Source organism: Chiloscyllium plagiosum, chromosome 10 (genome assembly GCF_004010195.1).
Source record: "Chiloscyllium plagiosum isolate BGI_BamShark_2017 chromosome 10, ASM401019v2, whole genome shotgun sequence".
Lineage (NCBI taxonomy): Eukaryota > Metazoa > Chordata > Chondrichthyes > Orectolobiformes > Hemiscylliidae > Chiloscyllium > Chiloscyllium plagiosum.
The window spans coordinates 25,506,824-25,528,757 of NC_057719.1; the positions used below are offsets into that span (position 1 = coordinate 25,506,824).

The window sequence follows — 21,934 nt, forward strand, 5'->3', positions numbered from 1 at the left end:
CACCTTAACCTCCTTCCACCTATCACATTCCCAACGCCCCTCCCCCATGTCCCTCCTCCCTACCTTTTATCTTAACCTGCTTGGCACACCTTCCTCATTCAGAAGAAGGGCTTTTGCCCGAAACATCGATTCCCCTGCTCCTTGGATGCTGCCTGACCTGCTGCGCTTTTCTAGCAACACATTTTTCATCTCTGATCTCCAGCATCTTCAGTCCTCACTTTCTCCTAATAGCTAGAGCAGGAGGAACTAGAATTTGCCCAAAAAAATGTTATATCGGTTTTCTCTATTTAAATAAATTACTAATTTGGGCAGCACGGTGGCACAGTGGTTAGCACTGCTGCCTCACAACACCAGAGACCTGGGTTCAATTCCCACCTCAGGCGACTGACTGTGTGGAGTTTGCACATTCTCCCTGTGTCTGCATGGGTTTCCTCCGGGTGCTCCGGTTTCCACCCACAGTCCAAAGATGTGCAGGTCAGGTGAATTGGCCATGCTAAATTGTCCGTAGTGTTAGGTAAGGGGTAAATGTAGGGGTATGGGTGGGTTGCGCTTCGGCGGGTCGGTGTGGACTTGTTGGGCCAAAGGGCCTGTTTCCACAGTGTAAAGTAATCTAATTTCCAGATACGAAAAATAGGTTTTAGATTAGATTAGATTATTTACAGTGTGGAAACAGGCCCTTTGGTCCAACAAGTCCACACCGATCTGCCGAAGCGCAATCCATTTAGAATCATTCACCTAACATTATGGGCAATTTAGCATGGCCAATTCACCTAAGCTGCACATTTTTTGGACTGTGGGAGGAAACCGGAGCATCCGGAGGAAACCTACGCAGACACGGGGAGAATGTGCAAACTCCACACAGAGTCGTCTGAGGCAGGAATTGAACCCGGGTCTCTGGCGCTATGAGGCAGCAGTGCTAACCACTGTGCCACTCACTAATACAATACATGTGCATTTTTGTTTTACATTTGTCTCCCTACTTTATTATTGAATGATGAAATGTAGAACTTAAAACAATACTGGTCAAGTCAACTCACTAATAGGGAGAGTGGAAAGTTGGCAGGTGACAGCCATATCTTTTCCTTCACCACAGGCTTTGCAAACTGCATACCCCCACTCATATTTGCTCTACATATACAGCATCCAGAAAATATAGTACATGAAAAAAATAAGTATTCTGAATGAATAAAATTGTCACTCTTTATTCGGTTTCTTTCTGCAATGGCAAACAAGCTATTGGACATGAATTGGATTAGTAGTACAAGGATTAATCCACTTAGAAAAATCTTTATTTGAGAGTCGAATTCTCAAAAGAATGATTTCTAAATTTTCAGCTTTAGATGTTTGAAAAGCAATATAGATCATGGAATCAGAAAGGTCTACAGGAGAGGAATGGGTTCCAGACCAAGTCTGAGTCAGTCAAAAACCAGTTCTTAACTATTCAAATTCCATTTTACAGGACTTGGCCCATAGTCCTCAATGCCTTGTCATTACAAGTATAAATCTAAACACTTAAATATTGAGGGTGTATGCCTCTATCACTTTTATTGGCAGTGAGGTCCCCCCTGAAAACGTTCCTCTGAAAACCATTTTCTTTACCTCCTGCCCCACATCCTAAATCAACACTTCCCAGTCGCTGATCCCTCAATCAACGGGAAACCCTTCCTGTCTATGTCCATATTAAATCTATACATCTCAGTCACGCCCCCCCCCTCAGCCTCCTCTGCTCCAAAGAAAATAATCCTAGTCTGTTCAATCTCTCTTCAAAAAGAAAACTCCGTAGCCCAGGCAACATCTCCTCTGCACCCTTTCCAGTACATTTACAACCTGCTTACAGCGTGCTTTGCAGAACAGCACACCATACTCTAGCCATGGCCTAACCAATGTCTTATACAGTTCCAGCATAACCTCATTGCTCTTAAACTCAATGTCTCCGCTAACAAAGGCAAGTATCTTAACCACTTTTATCTAGCTGTCCCGTTAAGGGACAAGGAAACATGTACATCAGGGTCCCTCTGATACTTCGTGCTCTCTAGGGTCCTACAGGTCATAACGCATGTCCTTATCTCAGTGTCCCGATCACGTGCAACGCCTCACACATACAGATCGGATTCCATTTGCCACTGATCAGGCCGTCTATATCCTCTTGTAATCTAAGGCTATTCATCTTACTAATTTTCATATTGTTCATGAACTTACTGATGAACCCTCCTATATTCAAGTTAAAACTTTTATACATATCACAAACAGCAAAGGCCCTCCACACTGATCCTGGCAGAACCCCACTGGATATATGGTTCCAGTCACAAAAACATCCCTCGACCATCATCCACTGCTTCCCGCCACCAGGCAATTGTGGCTCAATTTGTCAAAAATCCTTGGATCCCATGGGCTCTTTCCTTTGCTATCAGTCTCTCATGTGGAGTTTTTACTAGAAGCCTTGTTGAAGTCCGAGCAGACTGCATCAAATACATTGCCCTTATTGACACACCCGGTTACCTTTCAAAGATTACAATCAAATCGATCAGACGTGACTTCCCCTTAACAAAACCATGCTGGCTACTCTTGATTAAGCCCTGCCTCGCCAAGTATAGATTAATTCTGTTCCTCAGAATTGTTTCCAATAGTTTCCTCACCATGGAGGTTGGACTGACCGACCTGTAATTTCAAGGTTTATCTCTTGCTTCCTTCTTGAATAATGCAACTGCATTGGCTGCCCACCAGCCCTCCAGTACATCTCTTCAGGCCAGACAGGCATGAAATTATCACCAGCATTCTTGCTATTTCATCGCTGGCCTCACTTAACAACCTAGGATACCTTGCATCTGGCCATGGAAACTGATCTGCTTTTAAGCCTGCCAGACCACTCTGAACCTCCTTTCTGATTATGCTAATTTATTTCTGTATATCATAGTCTTTCTCCCGAATTTCTATATCCTCATCATCCCTCTCACTAATGAGCACTGCCACATTTTGGTACTCCATGGACCCTACTCTTTCCATTATTCTTTCACCCTTAATGTACTTATAAAATAACTTAGGATATTCCTGAGGTGGGTGTGAAGAGTTTGACCTGAACGTAGATCTGCAAAATTACTGTGAACTATTGAATCGTAATTAAATCTCTAATGTTAATAAGGCAAATACAGTAGATGCGAGATATCCAAGTTGCATTATCTGTGATGCTCAGCTGCCAAGCCAGTAAAAGGAGTTGGATTTCTTGCCCCCAAAACAAACCTGCATTTGATTGTAACTGTCTTGTTGTCGTTTAAGTGATGATTCTGCTTCCAGAAGCCTCTCTTGCATTGTCTGCAAGGCTTGGTTATGCATGCTGCTCCCTTCAGTATGATCCTGCAGTATTCTTTTGAAAGAAAACCACATTATAAAACTCTTTATGGGGTTTCTCAATGCAACATGTAATAAGCACAGCATCTCTAATTGATTAGGACTTTTGTATTACCTATCTTCTACCTGCAGTTTCTAATTTGGCAGTGTAACAGCCTCATCTAAAACTACCAAATTATAGGCACAGCACCATATTTTACTACAACAAAATTCAAGTATCTAAACAGCCAGACCTTTGATAATTGGCTGTTTTAGGTGGTGCAGAATGTTCTTTTTCTTTTGGGAACGCAAGGCTGAATCCAGTGCAAAGTCATTAAATTGTCTCATGTCCAGTACTACAATAAGTGAGATTAACTGAGCTCAACCCAACACTCAATGGGATATCAATTGTATGAGACAAGAATAAAATTATTGATAAATTGTCATGGTTTTACACAGTTCTTTGTCTATTTGAAGAATGTATTTTATCTAAATTGTTGCTTCTAACAAATCGCTGACTGCCTGTTTAGTATCTGCGATCACAAGCCACCCTCACCTGCCACTCAAGGTATAAGTTACTGCTTCCCAGCTTCTCAACTTTACATTGGAGAAGTTGGGAGGCAGCAGGCTTAGATTGTAATTAAATGCGCATTAAGTAATTCTTAAAGCAAGAGGAAGTCACTGTGGCATTGGGATATTTTAGAATACAACAGACAGTTAAATGGAAAAGTTAGAATAATTGGTAGCAGGATGCATCATGGAAATTGTAGAAATATGAGACAGCAATTGAGTGTGTCTTTGTGAGGCTTTTGAGAGAGATTTAGAAAGGAACAATGGAGTAAGAAAAGGGCTGGAGTAAGTTCACCTACAATGCCCATTTGTGCTCTTTACACTTGGATAAGGACGAAAGGGAGCTGCTGGAATTTGTCAAAAAAAAAAGCTGTAGTGTAAGAACGATTGCAGCTTCCCCAATACAATGCATAACAAGGGAAAAAGGATTATGGGTAGGCCCAGCATTACAAATGGACAACTGGATATTGATTCTGAGGCGATCATGAAATGGACTGCATCCTCGGGTTATCAAAATCTAAACATGCCAAACAGAAATCTGCGAACGTACAGTAGTGGAGACTATCGTTCAAGACAGGCAAGTAACCTTAGGAACACAATTGAGGGGGTTTCCCCCTATTCCACTTCTCTGATATCTGAATCCAAACTGGATTATAATACCAGTCAGGACAGGGCAAGGACAGAGGCACAAAAGGTGGGTGAAGAACCCTTGGATGGTTAAGGAAGAGATCAAGACATTGCACAAGTCCTTTTTCCCCAGTTAAGTTAAAGAAGTCCCCTGTGAAAATTGTATTTTATTCAGAGTGTTCCTCTGACAGGTAATAATAGCATCACTTACATTTAATTGAAGAACATAATAAAACAAAAGGTAATCTGAAAGTAAAAGACTTAAACTGCTTTGATTCTTAGCATTTATAAAGTAAATTTGTCTGCGAATAGTATGAACCTAAGTTTTTTTTAAGACATTGTAAAAACAAAAAGATGATTTCTTACTGTAAAAGACCTGCTCTCAAAACATAATTGAGTTGCATTTAGACGATATCCAATTTGAACTTAGAATTTGGAATGAGAAATATTTTGTTTTTAAAAGTTGGTTGTTAAAGCAACTTAACAAAATTGTTTTTAAGACAACAGAAATGTTAAAAGTCTGTTTGAGACGTGAAGCCAGGGATGGGTGGAGTGCTCATCCTGACTTTGTCTTTTTTTCTGTTGATTTAAGGATCATTTCCATTTTTTTTTCTGGCCTAAGGCTAGGGCACAGTCTGGGTTTGAAGGAGCTGTGAAGGAGGGGATGAGTAGGGTGAGTGACTCCTATGGGGATGGGGAAGAGTTTTCCATTCAACGTTTTATAATTGGTTTTCTTTGTAGTTTTTTGATAGTAGTAGATGTTTATAGTTATGATAGAGTAGTTTTTGGAGATATAGTTCTTCGACTCTATGAGTCTTTATTTACTTGTGCTCGGCACTTTGTAAGCAGGGCTGTCCGTCCCAGAGGTTCAAGAGTCTCTGAAAGGGGATATGGCTAAGTGTCTTATTAAATGGTGCACCTGGAACATCAAGGGAAGTCTTCGCCTGTTAAAAGGAAAAAAAGTGCTTTCTAGCCTTAAGAGGGAAAGGGTTGATATCACTTTGTTGCAGGAAACCCATCTTGATGATGGCATACACCTGAAATTACAACAGGGGTGTTATGACCGGGTATTTTTTTCATCCTTTACAACTAAAAGTAGGGGAATGGCGGTACTTATCTAGAAAAATCTTCTGTTCATATTATTAGAGGTGAAAGGTGAGCAGGGACGGTTTATGATACTTAAAGCCCTGATACATGGGGAGGAATATGGCATTCTAAATGTCTACTGTCCTCCAGCGCATCCCCTCAAATTTTTGATTAGTGCTTTCTCTAAGCTGAGTGCTTTTGGAACATGGCACATTATTATAGGGGGGATTTTAATTGTCTTTTGGATCAGACAGTGGACAGGATGCCTTGTGGGCCCCCAACTATTTCTTCGCAGGCTAAGCAGGTGGTTGACTTAGGCAAGGAGTTGGGGCTGGTGGACATTTGCAGATGGCTTCACCCTACCGGCAGGGATTTCACCTTTTTTTCAAACTCACATAAATGTCACACAAGGATTGACCTCTTCCTGGGCTCCCTTGGCCCTTCTGGATTCAATTATGGGTTGTAAAACTGAGAATATAGCTATCTCTGATCACACAGCAGTATATTTGGAGGTTAAGGCCAAGAGTGAGGGGCTAGGTTTGCAGCACTGGAGTTTGGACCCTTTTCTCCTTAAGGATTCCAAATTTGTGGAATACTTTTTGAAGGAGTTTCAGGAATTCTTGACTATCAACTCAGGCACAGCTATGGAAGACTGCTAAGGCCTTTATGAGGGGATTAGCTATTTCCTATTCAGCTAGCCGGAAATGACAGAAGGAGGAACAGCAGCGTCTACTTGAGACGCGGTTGAAAGCCGTCGAGGAGGCACATTTTGCATGGCCTTCGGCGACTAAGCTACAGCGAATCACAGCCCTCCGGGCTACCTTGAATTCAATACTGACACAAAACGCAAAGAAAGAACTTGCTTTTGGTAGACAAAAGCTGTTTGAATATGGGGATAGGCTAGAGAAGTATTTAGCGTACCTGACTAGGAAAAAGCGTGCTCCCCAACCCATTACTGCAATCAGAGACAGCGCCGGGGTCCTTAGATATGATGCTAAAAAGATTAATGAGGCTTTTCGGAGCTTTTACTCTGAATTGTATTGGACTGAAGGTTGTGAGGACTACAGGGCTAAAATGGAGGCTTTTTTTAAGAATGTGGACCTTCCAGGGGTAACCCTGGAACAGGCCTCTCTCATTAATGCCCCCTTGACAGTTCAGGAAATACAGGAGGCAACTAAACAACTTAAGTGGGAAAGCTCCTGGCCCTGATGGTCTCCCATCAGTTTTATAAGGAGTTTATAGGGATTCTGTCAGGGCTGATGTTGGAGATGTACAATCACTCCTATATGCATGAATGCCTACCACCATCTTTAAGAGAAGCTAATATTTTCGTAATTCTTAGGAAGGGGAAGGTTCCTGAGGATTGTGCCTCATACAGGCTCATCTCTCTATTAAATTCAGATTTCAAGATTCTGGCACTGAGATTGGAAAAGGTGTTGCCCCATATTGTTAAAGAGGACCAGACAGGCTTTATAAAGGGCCGTAGGTCCTCTAACAATTTTAGACGTTTGCTGAATATGGTCCAGGTTTGTCAGCAACAATCGATTCAGGGGTTGGTGATTTCCTTAGATGCACAGAAAGCATTTGACCGAGTGGAATGGCTTTATTGGGTTGGGTTGGGTGGGTGGAGGTTTTATATCGCCACCCTCTGGCCGGTAAGGCTGCCCCCCTCACCATTGTTATTTACATTGGTGATTGAGCCGCTGGCAGAGGCCATTCGTCAGAACGTCCATATAACCGCTCCAGAAGTGGGATCGAGGGCACACAAGATTACATTGTACGTGGATGATGTCCTTCTGTTTTTATCGAACCCGATGACCTCAATACCCTATTTGATACAATGTATCAATTAATTTGGAGCTATTTCAGGATATAAGATTAACTTTGCAAAATCGGAGGCTATGCCTTTGGGGAACCTCAAGGATGTGCCAGAAGTGGGCGGCACAGTGGCACTGTCTAATCTAATGTAATGTAATCTAATCTAATCAAGTTGAAGGTGGCCCTCAGTTCCCTTTTAAATTGTCACGGGCAGGGTTCCGATACCTAGGCATTTTTATTACCCCCAAGTTTGATCTGTTATTTCAGAGATGGAAAGCTCTCTCAATTTCATGGCTGGGCCAAATATCTCTCATCAAGATTAATGTTCTTCTTCGTTTGCTTTATCCCAAGCGCATGCTCCCTATAACGTTTCCCAAGTCACCGCTGTGGAAGCTTATGGGCTGTTTTGGTCCCTTTGTCTGGATGTAGGTTTGCTCGCCTGAGGCCCACTGAAGATGTTACCTAGTAGGGTGACGAAACGTCTGGAAATGAACCTCCCAGCTCAGCAAGCAAATCTACATCCATAGCTGTTCTGTATTCTGTGGGTTTTTTTGCTTTTCTTTCTTTTTTTTGATCTATTAGTTATTTACTTATTTATTGGTGTTGCTTTGCATAGTGTTAGGGTTTGTTTTGTATTATAGGGTCAGTTAGTAATTAGTAGACAGTAGTTGTATTGTAATTTATGGTTTTTTTTTCTTTTTATTATACTGAAATTTGTTATTGGTTGCATTTTTCAATAATTGTATATGTTTGTAAAGTTAAAAAAATTTGCTAATAAATATATTTGCAAAAAAAAAAGTATATTTGAAATTCACAAGGTTGACAGTTTAAAAAAAATTAAAGGGATACCTTGAATCACCCAAAAATCAACAGGAACCCAGTTTACAACCAAAGTTTCAATCACTTTCATGTTGTCAATTACAATGGATTGGCTATCACTTAATATCCCCCTCAGAACATAGCCCTTGCCATCCATTAACTTGTTGTAGTTGGTCACAAGATTTGAAAGAGACTTTGTTGAGACATGACTTTTCTCCTCTGTAAAGAATATTGCCCAAACAGCTTGCATTTCCACTTGCCCACTCAAAACAGTGGCTATCTCCAAAACATTTTGGTTTAGTCTCTGTGCACCTATAGTAACTTATCCTTTGAGGATTTTTTACTATTGCTTCATGTTGCTCATTTAAAACTGTTGCTTTCTATCAGACATTTAAATTATACATCAAGTTTTCCACTCCTTTCCTCCCTCAGCACTAAGCAACTTCTCACTTTCAAATCATTTCAACCTCCTTTTCAACTCCTCTTGCTTTTTCTTTGAAGTTTATGTCTCTCCTTTCTTTAAAATCTCTCCATCCAAACATATTTTTCTGTACAGCCATCCCATGATCCCTGCTATCACATTCGCTACACGTATTGGAACTGTTAAATGGACAAGAAGATATCTAATCACTGTTATATTCCTACTCACATTCATCTTCTCAATTTCATTTATTTCTGCAGAGTTCTGGACAAGGAATTTTCCATCCGATCACTTACTAACCTGCTTTGAAATTTTAAGCCTTTGAACTACAATTTATAATTACATTTATGAAGCTATTAATTTATAAAATCACAGTTTCCAAGGCCTTTGAAGACCCCCTTACACATACACAACCATATTTTCCCAAGTATACACCTTATCACCATTCAAGTCCAAATGAGGCACAGTTGAGTATCTCTGGTGCACAACTGGTTTAGTCATCTATCATCAGATCTGGCAGAACCATGTCAAGCATTTACAGATCCCACTTCCCATTTCTCTTTCACTCGCTGTCCAAAGATAATCCAATAAAACCAAGATACAGCCTGGCTTCTCTTCTCCAGCTCAGACCATCCTCCATTTCTTATCACCCTCCTCCAGTAAGGTTAGGATCTCTGACTTTCTTCCCTTCCCATAGACCACTGGGTCAAGTTTCCCAAATGCTTGCCACTGCCCTCAGCCCTCTTTCTCTAGATTCTCTCTCTTCTTTCCCATGCTCTGTCCAAGCTGACCTTGCTCCTGAAAATCCTATTCTGACCCAAACATTAACCACACCTTCCCTTTCTGGGACCCAAGCTGGAAAACGGTTCATGGATCCCTTTTCTCAGGTCCTGTTCCAACATCTTCCTCAAATCTGACATCATTACATTTTCTGTCAAAAAATAAAAGCCACTTTTAGCCCCCTTCTTCCTTGAAGACAACCAGCCTATCTCCAGAGTCCCATTCTGCAATATCACTGAACACTTTGGTGCTTCCCAAATACATGCCTACCAATCAGGAATCCTGCCCCATTCAAATGAAATAATCCTTGTCAAATTACATTTTTTTTGCAACCATGACTAAAATCTTTCCCTCCTTGTCCATCTTGAGATATCTACAGCTTTTGATGCAATTGACCAAAATATCTAGTTTTTGTCTTCATGTGATGTTTGATCTGTTACTATCAAGTGATTATTCATGGGTTTAGTCCTAGATGGGAAATTAGAATCCAGTAGAAAATGTACATGCCAATAAATTCAATAAAACCTGTTTCTTTCATTCTGGAGTAGCTCCAATGCTTCATTACGTGTCTTCAGAAGCTGATCTGCCTCTTCCAGTCTCACTTTGAGCACAGCCAGCTGAGAATCCTTGGCACCCAGCACCTCATTCAGGTCATCAATCTGGGAACGCAGTTCCCTACCTATCCTGTCGGACTTGGAATTTTCAGTATTCCATTTTTCAATCTGTTTCCTGGCTTTATTTAACTCTTAAAAACAAAAACATTTAGTAAGAAACGATTAGGCCAAAATACAGACGAGCACATCCAAACAAACAACGGTGAAAATAACTAGCAGTGCAACTAGACTCTAATGGAATATGAATGTCATACATATATAATACTAAGTGAAATGCACATGGCCACACAGCCAGCATTTGTGGTTATAATTATCACAATAAATTAAGGTCTTAGTTTAATAGTATAGAGCACAAGATGTGGTATGTAGTATTAGTATATTGGCATAATGGCCATTAGAGTCATTGTCCAGTGGTGTCACTGTCTAGTGTTGTCACTGTCTAGTGTTGTTAATTTGTTGAATATATATGCTCTATATAGGAGTGAAAAAAATTGACTGCAGCCAATTACTGTCTTCATTACCATTACTCAGCTGAGCTCACTGGCTTAGCATAGGCAACACTCCTGATAGCTGTTTGGAGTCACGGAGAGAATACAGTAAGGGCATTTGATCAGGAAGCCTGAAAGTAAGAATTTCTGCTGAAATGAACATGAAGACAACATTTAAATTTCTCTGCAGGTTTTCAGGCTGACAACTAACACTGTTCAGTCTGGGATAGGGCAGCAGAGATAAATGAATGGAGGAAGGGAGAGCAGGGATGGGAGATGATGGTGGAAATCAAGATGGAAATCATGAGGTGTGGTCTAGAAGTGTAGAAAACATTCCTAGTATACTCAGCTCAAAGAGCACCATTTAAGGTTTGTCTTGCCTCTTGAGATACGGAAACCTTGACCAAAATTCAATACAGAACTTCACAAAAATGGAGCACGCAGCTAATTTAAAGACTTCAAATGACCCACCCACGTACCAAGAGCAATTTGATCACCCAGAAGGGAATGAGTTGAGGGTTAACTGAATTACTTTCCATTGTTATTTGTCTACTTCGCTGAACCCACTTGATAACACTTGCATTCATTTTAACTCACCCCAATAAAATCTGAGAGCTTTACTGTAGCATGGCTTAGTGCAATGTCTTGTGATATACTGATCAGCCAACTAATTTTAAAAATGGTTATCCTTCAAATATGATCCAGGTTTCTTTACATTTTAATGTAAGTTGTCAAGTAAGCTGGCCTTCTTTTCTGCTTTTGGTTGTTCTTTGCTTGAATTTGAACAATCTCTCCTGGAACAAAGCTAAGTGATTAAATCAATTGAGCTTTCAGGAGCAAAATATTTCAGTTCAATATTTTTAAACCTGCCTTTGCTCAAGTTCACTTGTGCCACGCATTAGCCTAAATAACAATAATGATTAACGTTCCCTCCAAGGCAGTGCGTGCACAGCAATCAGAACGTGCCATGCAGGGAATAAAGAGGCCAGAACATAAGCAACACCCCTTCAAGATGCATGCATGCGATGCCAGGTATTTATTCTAACGGGGTCATACAGTGCAAAAGGATGATTGCACACAAACTGAAACTGAAGGAACCTTGATAAGGACTATGAGAGCTTTTCCTTTTCCTGACCCTAAATGATAGATTACATATTTTAAAAAATGCTTTGTGTGACATACAATTAGAAACATATGCCTGGAATCCTGTTTATATAATTACCACAAACGGTCTGTTTGTACCCAAGTCGTGGATGCACGCAATGAATGCAATTCTGAGAGTCAAGTGCTAGTATTCCTGTCGTACCTTCTTGTGTTTGCTTTGATCTCTCAATCACTGAAGCCATTTCTTGGTTCAAGGAGGAAACTTCTCCCCGCAGCAGCTGGTTCTCAAGCCGCAGGTTTGATAGCTCAAGTGACTGACTCTCATCTTTAGCTGATAAACTTCTGCTAGCTGTAATACTTGATGCTTGCTCTTTTGAAGGCTCTATTTGGGCATCGTCGCTCATATTAGAGCTTTCTGAGGCACCTGAAAATATTAAAACAATAACCAATAAATGAAAAATTAAGGATAACTTAATTCACACTTTCAAAGACTAGCTTGATTTTTATATGTTATGTCACAACCTCTATCAATAGGTGTAGATAATTCAAAATTCACTGACAGTACAGTAACCTATAGTGGTCCAAAACAGATTTGAACGTTCAAACATCAAGATTATACTTTGCAGCTGTCTGAACAGCTTTACACAATGCAACTGTGAATTGGTAACTGAGGTGTGGGTGGTGCTCTTCGTACCTGACAGGCAATAGTTTTCCTAATTAATTTTAGGAATTGGAAAAAAGTGTGCTAGCTGAGGCGCTGATCACCATATCCAATTTTCTAATCCATGCTCCCAGTGGAGTGAAATGCAGTAACATGTTGGAAATTTAAGTCTTGTCAAATTCAGTCTTGCTGAACATTCAACTAGATGAAAAGAAAGTATCATGTACATTCTAAATGCATCCCACTCGGCATCCATGTGTGCTTTAATGTGGTCCAACCATACAGCTTTTAAGAACATAAGAATAAACACCAACTCCTCTGCCAGTATTTAATTATAAAGTATACATGATCAAATTTTGCAACACATCAATTGGTAGAGAATTTCTGTGCCATTTCAGAACCTACAGATAACTTGTGGGTATGCGGATGGGGGATTTGGCTGCTGCACTGAATCACTTACTTCTTTATTCCTTTATTTTGTCTTGACCATTTTCAGGCCTCTATTCCAGAACCCCCACACTAAAGCTGTTTCCCGATACCTTTACAGCTTCTATTTCACTATCCTATCCAACTGCTAGCCCAAAAGTCGCACAATTCCTTTGCCATCAAGCCAAACTTGAAATTGCCCTGGGAGGGCCCACAGCTTCGCTTGTTAGTGTTCTTAGCATTCTCCTGGTGGAAAACTTAGGTGTCAGTCAACAATTCTATACAAGGTGCAAAGTCTTTTGCACGTTTTCCTACCTTCTACTTTTGCTGATCTTCCTAGCTCCATATCCGTAAGTGGCAAACTCCCACTCCTTTTCATTCCGTTCATCCCTTGCACCATCATAAACAAAGACCCTTGCCATTGTCACATTGGCTGCAATGACATTTTGGCTTTCAACTGAAGTTGTAAGACTATAAGATATAGGAGAAAGTGAAGACTGCAGATGCTGGAGATCAGAGTCGAGTGTGGTGCTGCAAAAGCACAGCAGGTTAGGCAACATCTGAAGAGCAGGAGAATCGATGTTTTGGGCATAAGTCCAGGGCTGTCTGACCTACTGTGCTTTACCAGCACCACACTCTCGACTATAAGATATAGAAGCAGAATTAGGCCATTTGGCCCACCAAGTCTGTTCCACCATTCAATTATGGCTGATATCTCTTTTTCAACCAATATCCTGACCAATCAAGAACCAATCTATTTCTGTCTTAAATACATTCAATGGCTTGGCCTCCACTGCACTCTGTGGTCATGAGTTCCACAGGTTACCCATCCCGAGTCATCCAGCATGGAAACAGGCCCTTTTGCCCAACTAGTCCATGCCGAACAAGCTTCTTAAGCTGAACTAGTCCCATTTGTCAGCATTTGGCCCACATCCCTCTAAACTTTACCTACCCATGCACTTTTAAAATGTTGTAACTGTTCCCGTCTCTACTAATTCCTCTGATAGCTGGTTCCATAAATGCATCACCCTTTGTGATAATAAGTTGCCCCTCAGATCCCTAAGTCTTTCCCCTCACCTTAAACCTATGCCCTATGGTTTTGGACATCGTTATCCTGGGGAAAACATCTTGGCCATTCACCTTATCTATGCCCCTCATGATTTTATTAACCTCAATAAGGTCACCCCTCAGCCTCCATCGCTCTTAGGGAGAAAACTCCCAGCCATTCTGCTTCTCCTTATAACTCAAACCTTCCAGTCTCAGTAACATTCTTGTAAATCTTTTTTGCACCCTTTCCAGTTTCACGATATCCTTCCAAAAGCAGGGTGACTAGAATTGTATGTAGTACTCCAACTGTCTTGTACAGCTGTAACATAACATTCCGACTCCTGTACTCAGTGCTGCGACTGATGAAGACCAGTGTGCCAAATGCCTTCTTCACTACTGTCTACCTGTAATGCCACCTTCAAGGAACTATGTACCTGCATCCCTCATCTCTCTCTCTCTGCTTGACAACACTTCCCAGGGCCCTACCATTAACTATGCAAGTTGTGTCCTGGTTTGTCTCACCAAATGCAAAACCTTGTATTTATCTGAATTAAACTTTATCTGCCATTCCTCGGCTTGATGACCCAGTCAATCAAGGCCCTGTTGTACTCTGAGATAACCTTCTTCACTATCCACTATACCACCAATTTTGGTGTCATCTGCAACCTTACTAACCATGCCTTTTATATTCTCATCCAAATTGTTTATATAAATTACAAACAATAAACCCAGCACTGATAATTGAGCACACTGATGATCACAGGCTCCCAGTCTGAAAAACAACCCCATACCACCACCCTCTGTCTCCTCCCATCAAGACAATTGACTAGCTCTCCATGGACCCCATGTTATCTAACCTTACGAATCAACCGTCCATGCAGAACCTTGTCAATGGCCTTGTTAAGGTCCATGTAAATAATGTCTATCGCTCTGCCTTCATCTATCTTCTTGGTTATCTCTTCTAAAAATGCAATCAAATTTGAGACACACAATTTCCCACATACAAAGCTATGCTGACTATCCCAAACCAGTCCTTGCCTTTCCAAATACTTATAATTCATATTTCTTAAAATCCCCTCCAAAAACTTTCCCATCACTAACATTAGGCCCATCAGTCTGTAGGTCCTGGCTTTTCCTCGGAGCCTTTCTGCTGGCTGAAGAAATTCCTCTTCATCTCAATTCTAAAAGGGTCATCTCTTCACTTTGAAGTTGTGCCCTTGGGTGCAAGACTCTACTACAAGTGGAAACACCTTTTCCATGTCCACTCTATCATGCCTCTTAGCATCCTGCAGGTTTCAAAGAAATTCTCCCCCCATCCTTCTAAGCTCTATTGAGTACAGACTCACTGTACTCCTCATAGACAAGCACTTCATAAGTTCCTGTGGATCCCCTCGATCACCAGCACACCCTTCCTTTGACATGGGACCCAAAACTGTTCACAATAGTCAAAAGCAGTCTGATCAGAGCCTCATACAGCCTCAGCAGTACATTTCTGCTCTTGTACTCTAACCCTCTTGAAATGAATGCTGACATTGCATTTGACTTCCTAACTACCATGTTAACCTTAAGAGGATCATGAACTAAGACTTGTAAGTCCTTGTGTGTTTCAGATTTCCGAAGCCTTTCCCAGTTTAGAAAATAGTCTACTTAAATGTAAACGCAAATAGTTGTGGTCTCAACACTGACCCCTGCAAAACTCCACTACATCCCTGCTGTCAGCCTTCTGCCAGTCAGCCAATCCTATGCAAGTCAGTAACTTTTCCCCTAACACCATGGGCTCCAATCTTATTTAGCAGCCTCTTGTGTGGCAGCTTATCAAAGACCTTCTAAAAAATCAATTGGATCATGTCCATTAGCTCTTCTTTGTGTAATTTGCTTGTTACCTTCTCAAAGAATTCTAACAGATTTGTCAGACATGATCTTTCCTTGACAAAGCAGTGCTGGCTCCACCCTATTTTACCATGCATTTCCAAGTACTCTGCAATCACATCCTTAATAGAGGACTCAGATCTTACCAATGACCAAGGTCAGGCTAACTGGCTTATAACTTTCCTTGCTTCTGCCTTCCTCCCTTCTTAACCATTTTCCAGTCCTCTCGGACTCTCCCTAACTGCAGTGATTCTTGAAAGATCATCAATGTCTCTATAATCTCCATAGCCTACACGTTCAGAACTCTGGCATATAGTCCATCTGATTTATCCACCTTCAGACCTTTCAGCATCTTCTCCGTAGTGATAGCTACTAGACTCATCTCTGTCCTTTGATTTTCTTGAAATTCTGACACCTATTCAGTTCCTATGCCATTTCTTTTTCACCATTTCTACTTCTCCAGTCTCATTTTCCAGCAGTCCAATGTCCAATCATTTACCTTTTAGATATCTAAAGAAAACTCCTACAACTTTTTGTATGACTAGCTCGCTAGCTTCCTCATATTTTATATTCTCCCACATTTTACTTTTTTGGTTATCCTCTGCTAGCTTTAAAAGGTTTTCCACTAATCTTTACCACTTTGTAAGCTTTTGCTTTTATGCTGTGGCTGAGTTCCCTTGTCAGGCATGGTTGCCTCATCCTCTGCCTTGTATGTTTTTTCCCCCCCAAGAGATGAATTTCTGCTGTGCCTCCCAAGTTACCCCCAGGAACCCTTGCCATTGCTGCTCCACTATCTTCGTTGCTAGGATCCACTCCCAATCAACTCTGGCCAGCTCCTATCTCATTACCTTTACTCAGTAGGAATACTGTTACATCTGAGTCAATCTTCTTCTCAAACTGCCGGGTGAATTCAATCATATTGTAGTCACTGTCCCTCTAGGAATTCCTTCACCTTCAGCTCCCTAATCAAGTCTGCCTCATTACACACAACTAAATCTGGAATCGCCTGTTCCCTAGTGAGCTCTAACATAAGCTGCTCCAAAAAAAAAGACGTCTTGCAGACATCCCATGAATTCCTTTTCTTGAGATCTGCTACCAACCTGATTTTCCCAATCCAGCTGAACTCATAGGTAGGAATAACTGGTTTACTGCACTCTCTTTCTGGCGGAACATCAATGACCTGGTCCCTTTGTGCTGCTAGCACTCTTTTCCTCTCCCATCATCACCCCAAATCACTGCAGCAATGGTGGCCCTCATTGCCAAGTTAAATATGCAATTATAAAAAAAGGTGAGGTTTACAGAACAGAAAAATCAACAGTCACTCCATGTACTGGGTTATTTCCAAGATGGCTGGGACAAGCTATACAAAAGCAAACATTCAGACTCTCCGAAGCACAATACCTAGGATTCCCTGGCAGTCAATGAAAATTTATTTTGAAAACCCCATTTATATCATATGTTTATAGGGTCCTACTGTTGATTAACTGAAAACAACATGTTTCATGCACAGGGAAATTTCTGATGAATTATTAATATTACAAACACTGAAATGAATTCAAGACTGTATTCCCAATCCTATATCTAAGTGAACTGCACTTAACTTTCCTGATATTGGAGACATCTGGATTCCTTGATCAGAGGACCACAATGGCCTTCTTACGATAGCAAGGTCCTCCTGTAAATATCCCCCCTTTCTAAGGTAATCCCCGATTGCTTTTTGCTTGTGCAAACCAAAATTAAGCTGTTCTCTCCCACTGTCTGCTTCAAACATTTATTTTTTTTTTTAGATTACATTACAGTGTGGAAACAGGCCCTTCGGCCCAACAAGTCCACACCGACCCGCCGAAGCGAAACCCACCCATACCCCTACATTTAACCCTTACCTAACACTACGGGCAATTTAGCATGGCCAATTCACCTGACCCTGCACATCTTTTGGACTGTGGGAGGAAACCGGAGCACCCGGAGGAAACCCACGCAGACACGGGGAGAACGTGCAAACTCCACACAGTCAGTCGCCTGAGGCAGGAATTGAACCCGGGTCTCAGGCGCTGTGAGGCAGCAGTGCTAACCACTGTGCCACCGTGCCGCCCACTATAATAGGTAGGCAGGAGGCTTGAAGACCACAGCAAGCCAGGCAGCATCAGGTGGTGGAGAAGTCAATACTTCATGCATAAACCTTCTTCAGGACTGGGGGTGGGTGTGGGGAGGGAACTGCAGATAAAGGGGGTGGCGGGGTGGGGATAGGTGAAGACAGGCAGAAGATACGACCTGGTTGGTCAATAGGAGGAACGAATCAAGTTGGTGGCAAGGAGGAGTGGAATGGTGAGGGAGGTGCTGGGAAGGCATTCAATGGATGGGAAGGGAGGTTATTTAAAATTGGAGAATTCAATGTTGAGTCCTCCAGGCTGTAGACAGCCCAGGCAGAAGATGAGGTGTTGTTCCTCCAATTTGCGGTCTGGTTCATTGTGGCAATGCAGGAGGCCAAGGATGGTCATGTTGGAAAGGAGTGGTTGGGGAAACTGAAACGAACGGTGACCGAGAGGTCCAGTCAGCTCCTGTGGGCCCCGGCTGTGATGCTTGGCAAACCGTTCCCTAAGTTTACGCTCGGTCTCCCCGATGTACAGAAGACCACATCGGGAGCACCTGATGCAGTAAACTATTTTGGAAGGGAGGCAGGTGGACTCTATCACCTGGAAGTACTGTTTGGGACCTTGGATGGAGGTGAGGAGGGTGGTGTACCAGCAAGTTTTGCATCTTTTCCAGTTGAAGGGGAAGGTACCTGGGGGTTCGGTGATGAGAGTGGTGCAAACCAAGGACGGTCGAAGGGAACAGTCCTTGTGAAAGGCAGAGGGGGATGCGGAGGGGAAAATATTCTTGGTGGTGGTGTCTAGTTGGAGTTGGCGCAAATGTTTAAGGATGATGTGTTTGGTGTGGGGTCTGATGGGGTGATAGACGAGGATAAGGGGCCTCTGTCTTTATTGTGTTGGCTGGGGTGTTTAGAGCAGGGAAATGGGGAATGGAGGTGGTGCAGTCAAGGGCTGTCTGGATGACAGAGGGAGGAAAAGCACGCTATTTGAAATAGGTGGACATCTGGGATGCTCACGAGTGGAATGCCTCCTTGTCTGAGCAGATGTAGCGGAGGAATTGGGAGAATGGGTTAGAGTTCTTGCAGGATCCTGGGTGGGAGGAAGTGTGGTCCAGGTAGTTATCGGAGTCAGTGGGTTTGTATAAACGTCTGTCTGGAGACTCTCTAAGTTGGACATCGACTTCCTTGTTTTAACAATCTGAACTATTCTGCTTAGCAAACCTTTGTACATGTTGCTGACTTTAATCAGGAAACTTGAAACTGCAATAATTATTACTCTGCCAACATAAACAGTAAATAAATAGATTAACTGCATCGTTCTCCTAATTACTGTTAAATGCAGAGACCATTGGTTCTAACAGTAAACAGCAAGAACCTTTTTAGTAGAAATTATGTACTAAGACACTTAGACCATGGACAAAAATAGATATGTAAAGGATTTTTGCTCAGTAATATAATCTTGTTTTTTCTGAACTTCAAATTACCTAAATTATAGGTCAGCGTTTGTTGATCCACAATACTTTATATGATTAAGAGAGCAAAACACATGATGGAAAGAGGTGACAATGGGACAAAGCAATCCATTCTACAGCACTCCGACTTGACTGAAAGTAACATTTATAATTCCTGCCTCTTTCCAAAGGAAGGAGAAAGAAAATTAAAATAGATATCAATTATAGTCTCGTCCCTGATGCTCATGTATCAACCAGAAGTGCAAAGCTAAGGGCTCTTTTCAAAAAAAGTACCATTTCAATTTACTTCATTATTTCTACACATTGAGGCCAGCTATCTTTTAAAGTCAACTTGTCCAGGAATGTTATGAGATACCTCTTCAGCAGGTGGAACTCAAGCTGCAGCCTCAGATATACGGAAACTACCACTGCATCACAAGAGCTATTACACATTTAGGCAAATGGAAAGCCTTCCATCTGCGTTACCTACAAATACCCACACAGCTTAGGCAGACAGGCAGAAACACTTTGCTTCTTTATGTTTTAACCACTCTTTTCATCATACCTTCCTTCCTTTCTCATATCAGCCATCTTTGATGGCTTCAGAGTCAGATAATTTGTGCATTTTTACGTGATTCAAAGTAGCAACAGGTTGAGACTGTTTGAATTAATTTATGTAAGTAACTATTCAACTAAACACAGGCTTTCACACTTTATACTGAATTTGAATGCAGAAAAATGCAACATGCAAACTGTATGCACCATCCAAGTTGCTCACCCACATTGAATGTGATTTTCTAATTTTGAAATTTGGCAAAATAGCATTTAAATTACAGTAGCAATGACAAGAAAGTCAAACATTTTGCATGTTCAGAACCATACCTAAAAAATACTAGTCACTGGTAAAGAGAAACAAGATTTATTTTTATTGAAACTGTTTCATACCAAGTCCGTCAGTAGAATCATCCTGGACAGTGCTCTCCTCTATCGGCTTCATGTTAATGGTGCAAGTGGATGTTGAACTGAGACTGGAAGTTCGGGAATGACCTTTTGGTGCGGAAGGCTTTGTTATCTCCCGTTTGTTGTCTGCTCTGCCATTTAATGACTTTTCTGAACTGTTTAAGAAATCAAAGAGTTGGTCATCATTTGGCTCAGTCTTTTTTGGTCTGACAAACTGTGTTGAGGGTTTGCTATGAGATGAGCTTGCAGTTGCACAGGCTGTAGTGTCAAAGGTGTGTGAAGAAGAGGACACATTAGAAGCTCCAGAAAGGAGGGTGGCCTTTTGTCTCCTAATGTTACCAGCAGCAGAAGAAACATAACTAATACTCATGTGGGCTTGGTGATCAGATTTACTACTCGGCTCATTCAGGATAGAGTACTGACTGGAAGATCCAGCTTCACTGCTCAATGTTTGTGTTGTTGTTACATTTTCAATAGGAGTAGTTAGCAGTGCTGCTGCTGCACCCTGGTCCACTTTATTTAAGAAGTCTTCTGCCTTCCCTGCAAGCTCAACCAACCATGACATCCTGCACTACTGGTGTTGGAGCTGAAGGAAGTATCACGACATGACCTATTCAGAAAAAGAGCAAAAAAAAAGCACATTTAAATACCTGGAGGACATATGCAGCAAATGATTAACAGAAACAAATCAAAACAAACAATATATAGAACAGTAGTCAGTCTACAAAGTGCAGAACATTAAATACCGATTTACTCAAACTATCCAAACTGAACTGTGAGCAGTGCACTGACACTTACAGTACAAAACATGAGTTGTAAAGGTCTAACTAAACAATGACCATCATATAAATGCGATTGGCTTCATAGGGAAAGGGGTATATTAATTTGATCCATTAACTTCAATGGTGAAATTTGCCAGAATGTACCATTGAATTCTACTGGCTAATGTCCAAAATGAAATATAGATATGCACAAATGCCAAGACTGTGATTCTTCGCAGTGTTTGTACTTTTCAAAGTCACAAAGTAACTTAGCAGTGCAAAGTGGTTCACACCAGTTATTATTTTCTGAATGACACCTTATATTACCTCATAAATAGACAATGAAAGTAATGATTTGTTAATTTGTTTCTTTTTCGTGTTAATATTTGAGGAACAGGTTCTAACCAGGCCAATGCAACATCATGGAATCTTTACCATTCATCCATATGGTCTCGTGAACCTTAGTTTAATATGACTTGAAGAATGACAAATAGCAAGAACAAATATGAGCTCTGCTTGAATCAGTAGTCTTCAAAAAGGAAATAACAAAACTCAGGTCTGGCAATGTATGTAGGGATAAATCAGAGTAATGGTTTAAGTCTGGTGACTCTTCATCAGAACTGTTCAGATAAGTCAGACTCAACATTCACTCTGATTTTTCCCCTCACAGATGCTGTCAGTACTACTGAGTTTCACCAGCAATTGAGCTCCAGTATCTACAGTTCTTTATATTATATCACAAGACAGACATTTCACAGTAGCTGTTAATTCTACCAGAACAGCAGAAACATGCAGTTATAAACTAAGTCCACAAACACAGGTAGGGCAGCATTGATATTTTATTCACATAAAGACATATATGGAAATCTCAACTTTAATAATGTATTTTATAGGAATTAAAGTTTGCAAATTGTCTGTGCGTGACACATTTGAGTCTTTATTCAACAGCAACCTCAAATGCTGCTGGTGGCAAATGTGGTGACAGGAAGATTCATTGACCAGTAGTAGGAAATGGTTAG

At 41.2% G+C, this 21,934-nt stretch overlaps 1 protein-coding gene across 1 annotated transcript in view; it reads right to left on the reverse strand.

Moving 5' to 3' along the window:
• Positions 1-20,760, reverse strand: part of golga5 (golgin A5) — a 41,407-nt gene extending 20,647 nt beyond the window's left edge. The window contains exons 1-4 of the mRNA XM_043697204.1: positions 20,140-20,760; positions 11,854-12,075; positions 9,971-10,190; positions 3,238-3,361 (exon numbers count right to left, since the gene is read on the reverse strand). Of these exons, the coding sequence (XP_043553139.1) occupies positions 3,238-3,361; positions 9,971-10,190; positions 11,854-12,075; positions 20,140-20,719 (1,146 nt within the window). The 5' untranslated portion in view covers positions 20,720-20,760. The remainder of the gene's footprint in view (positions 1-3,237; positions 3,362-9,970; positions 10,191-11,853; positions 12,076-20,139) is intronic.
• Between the last annotated feature and the right edge of the window lie 1,174 nt (positions 20,761-21,934).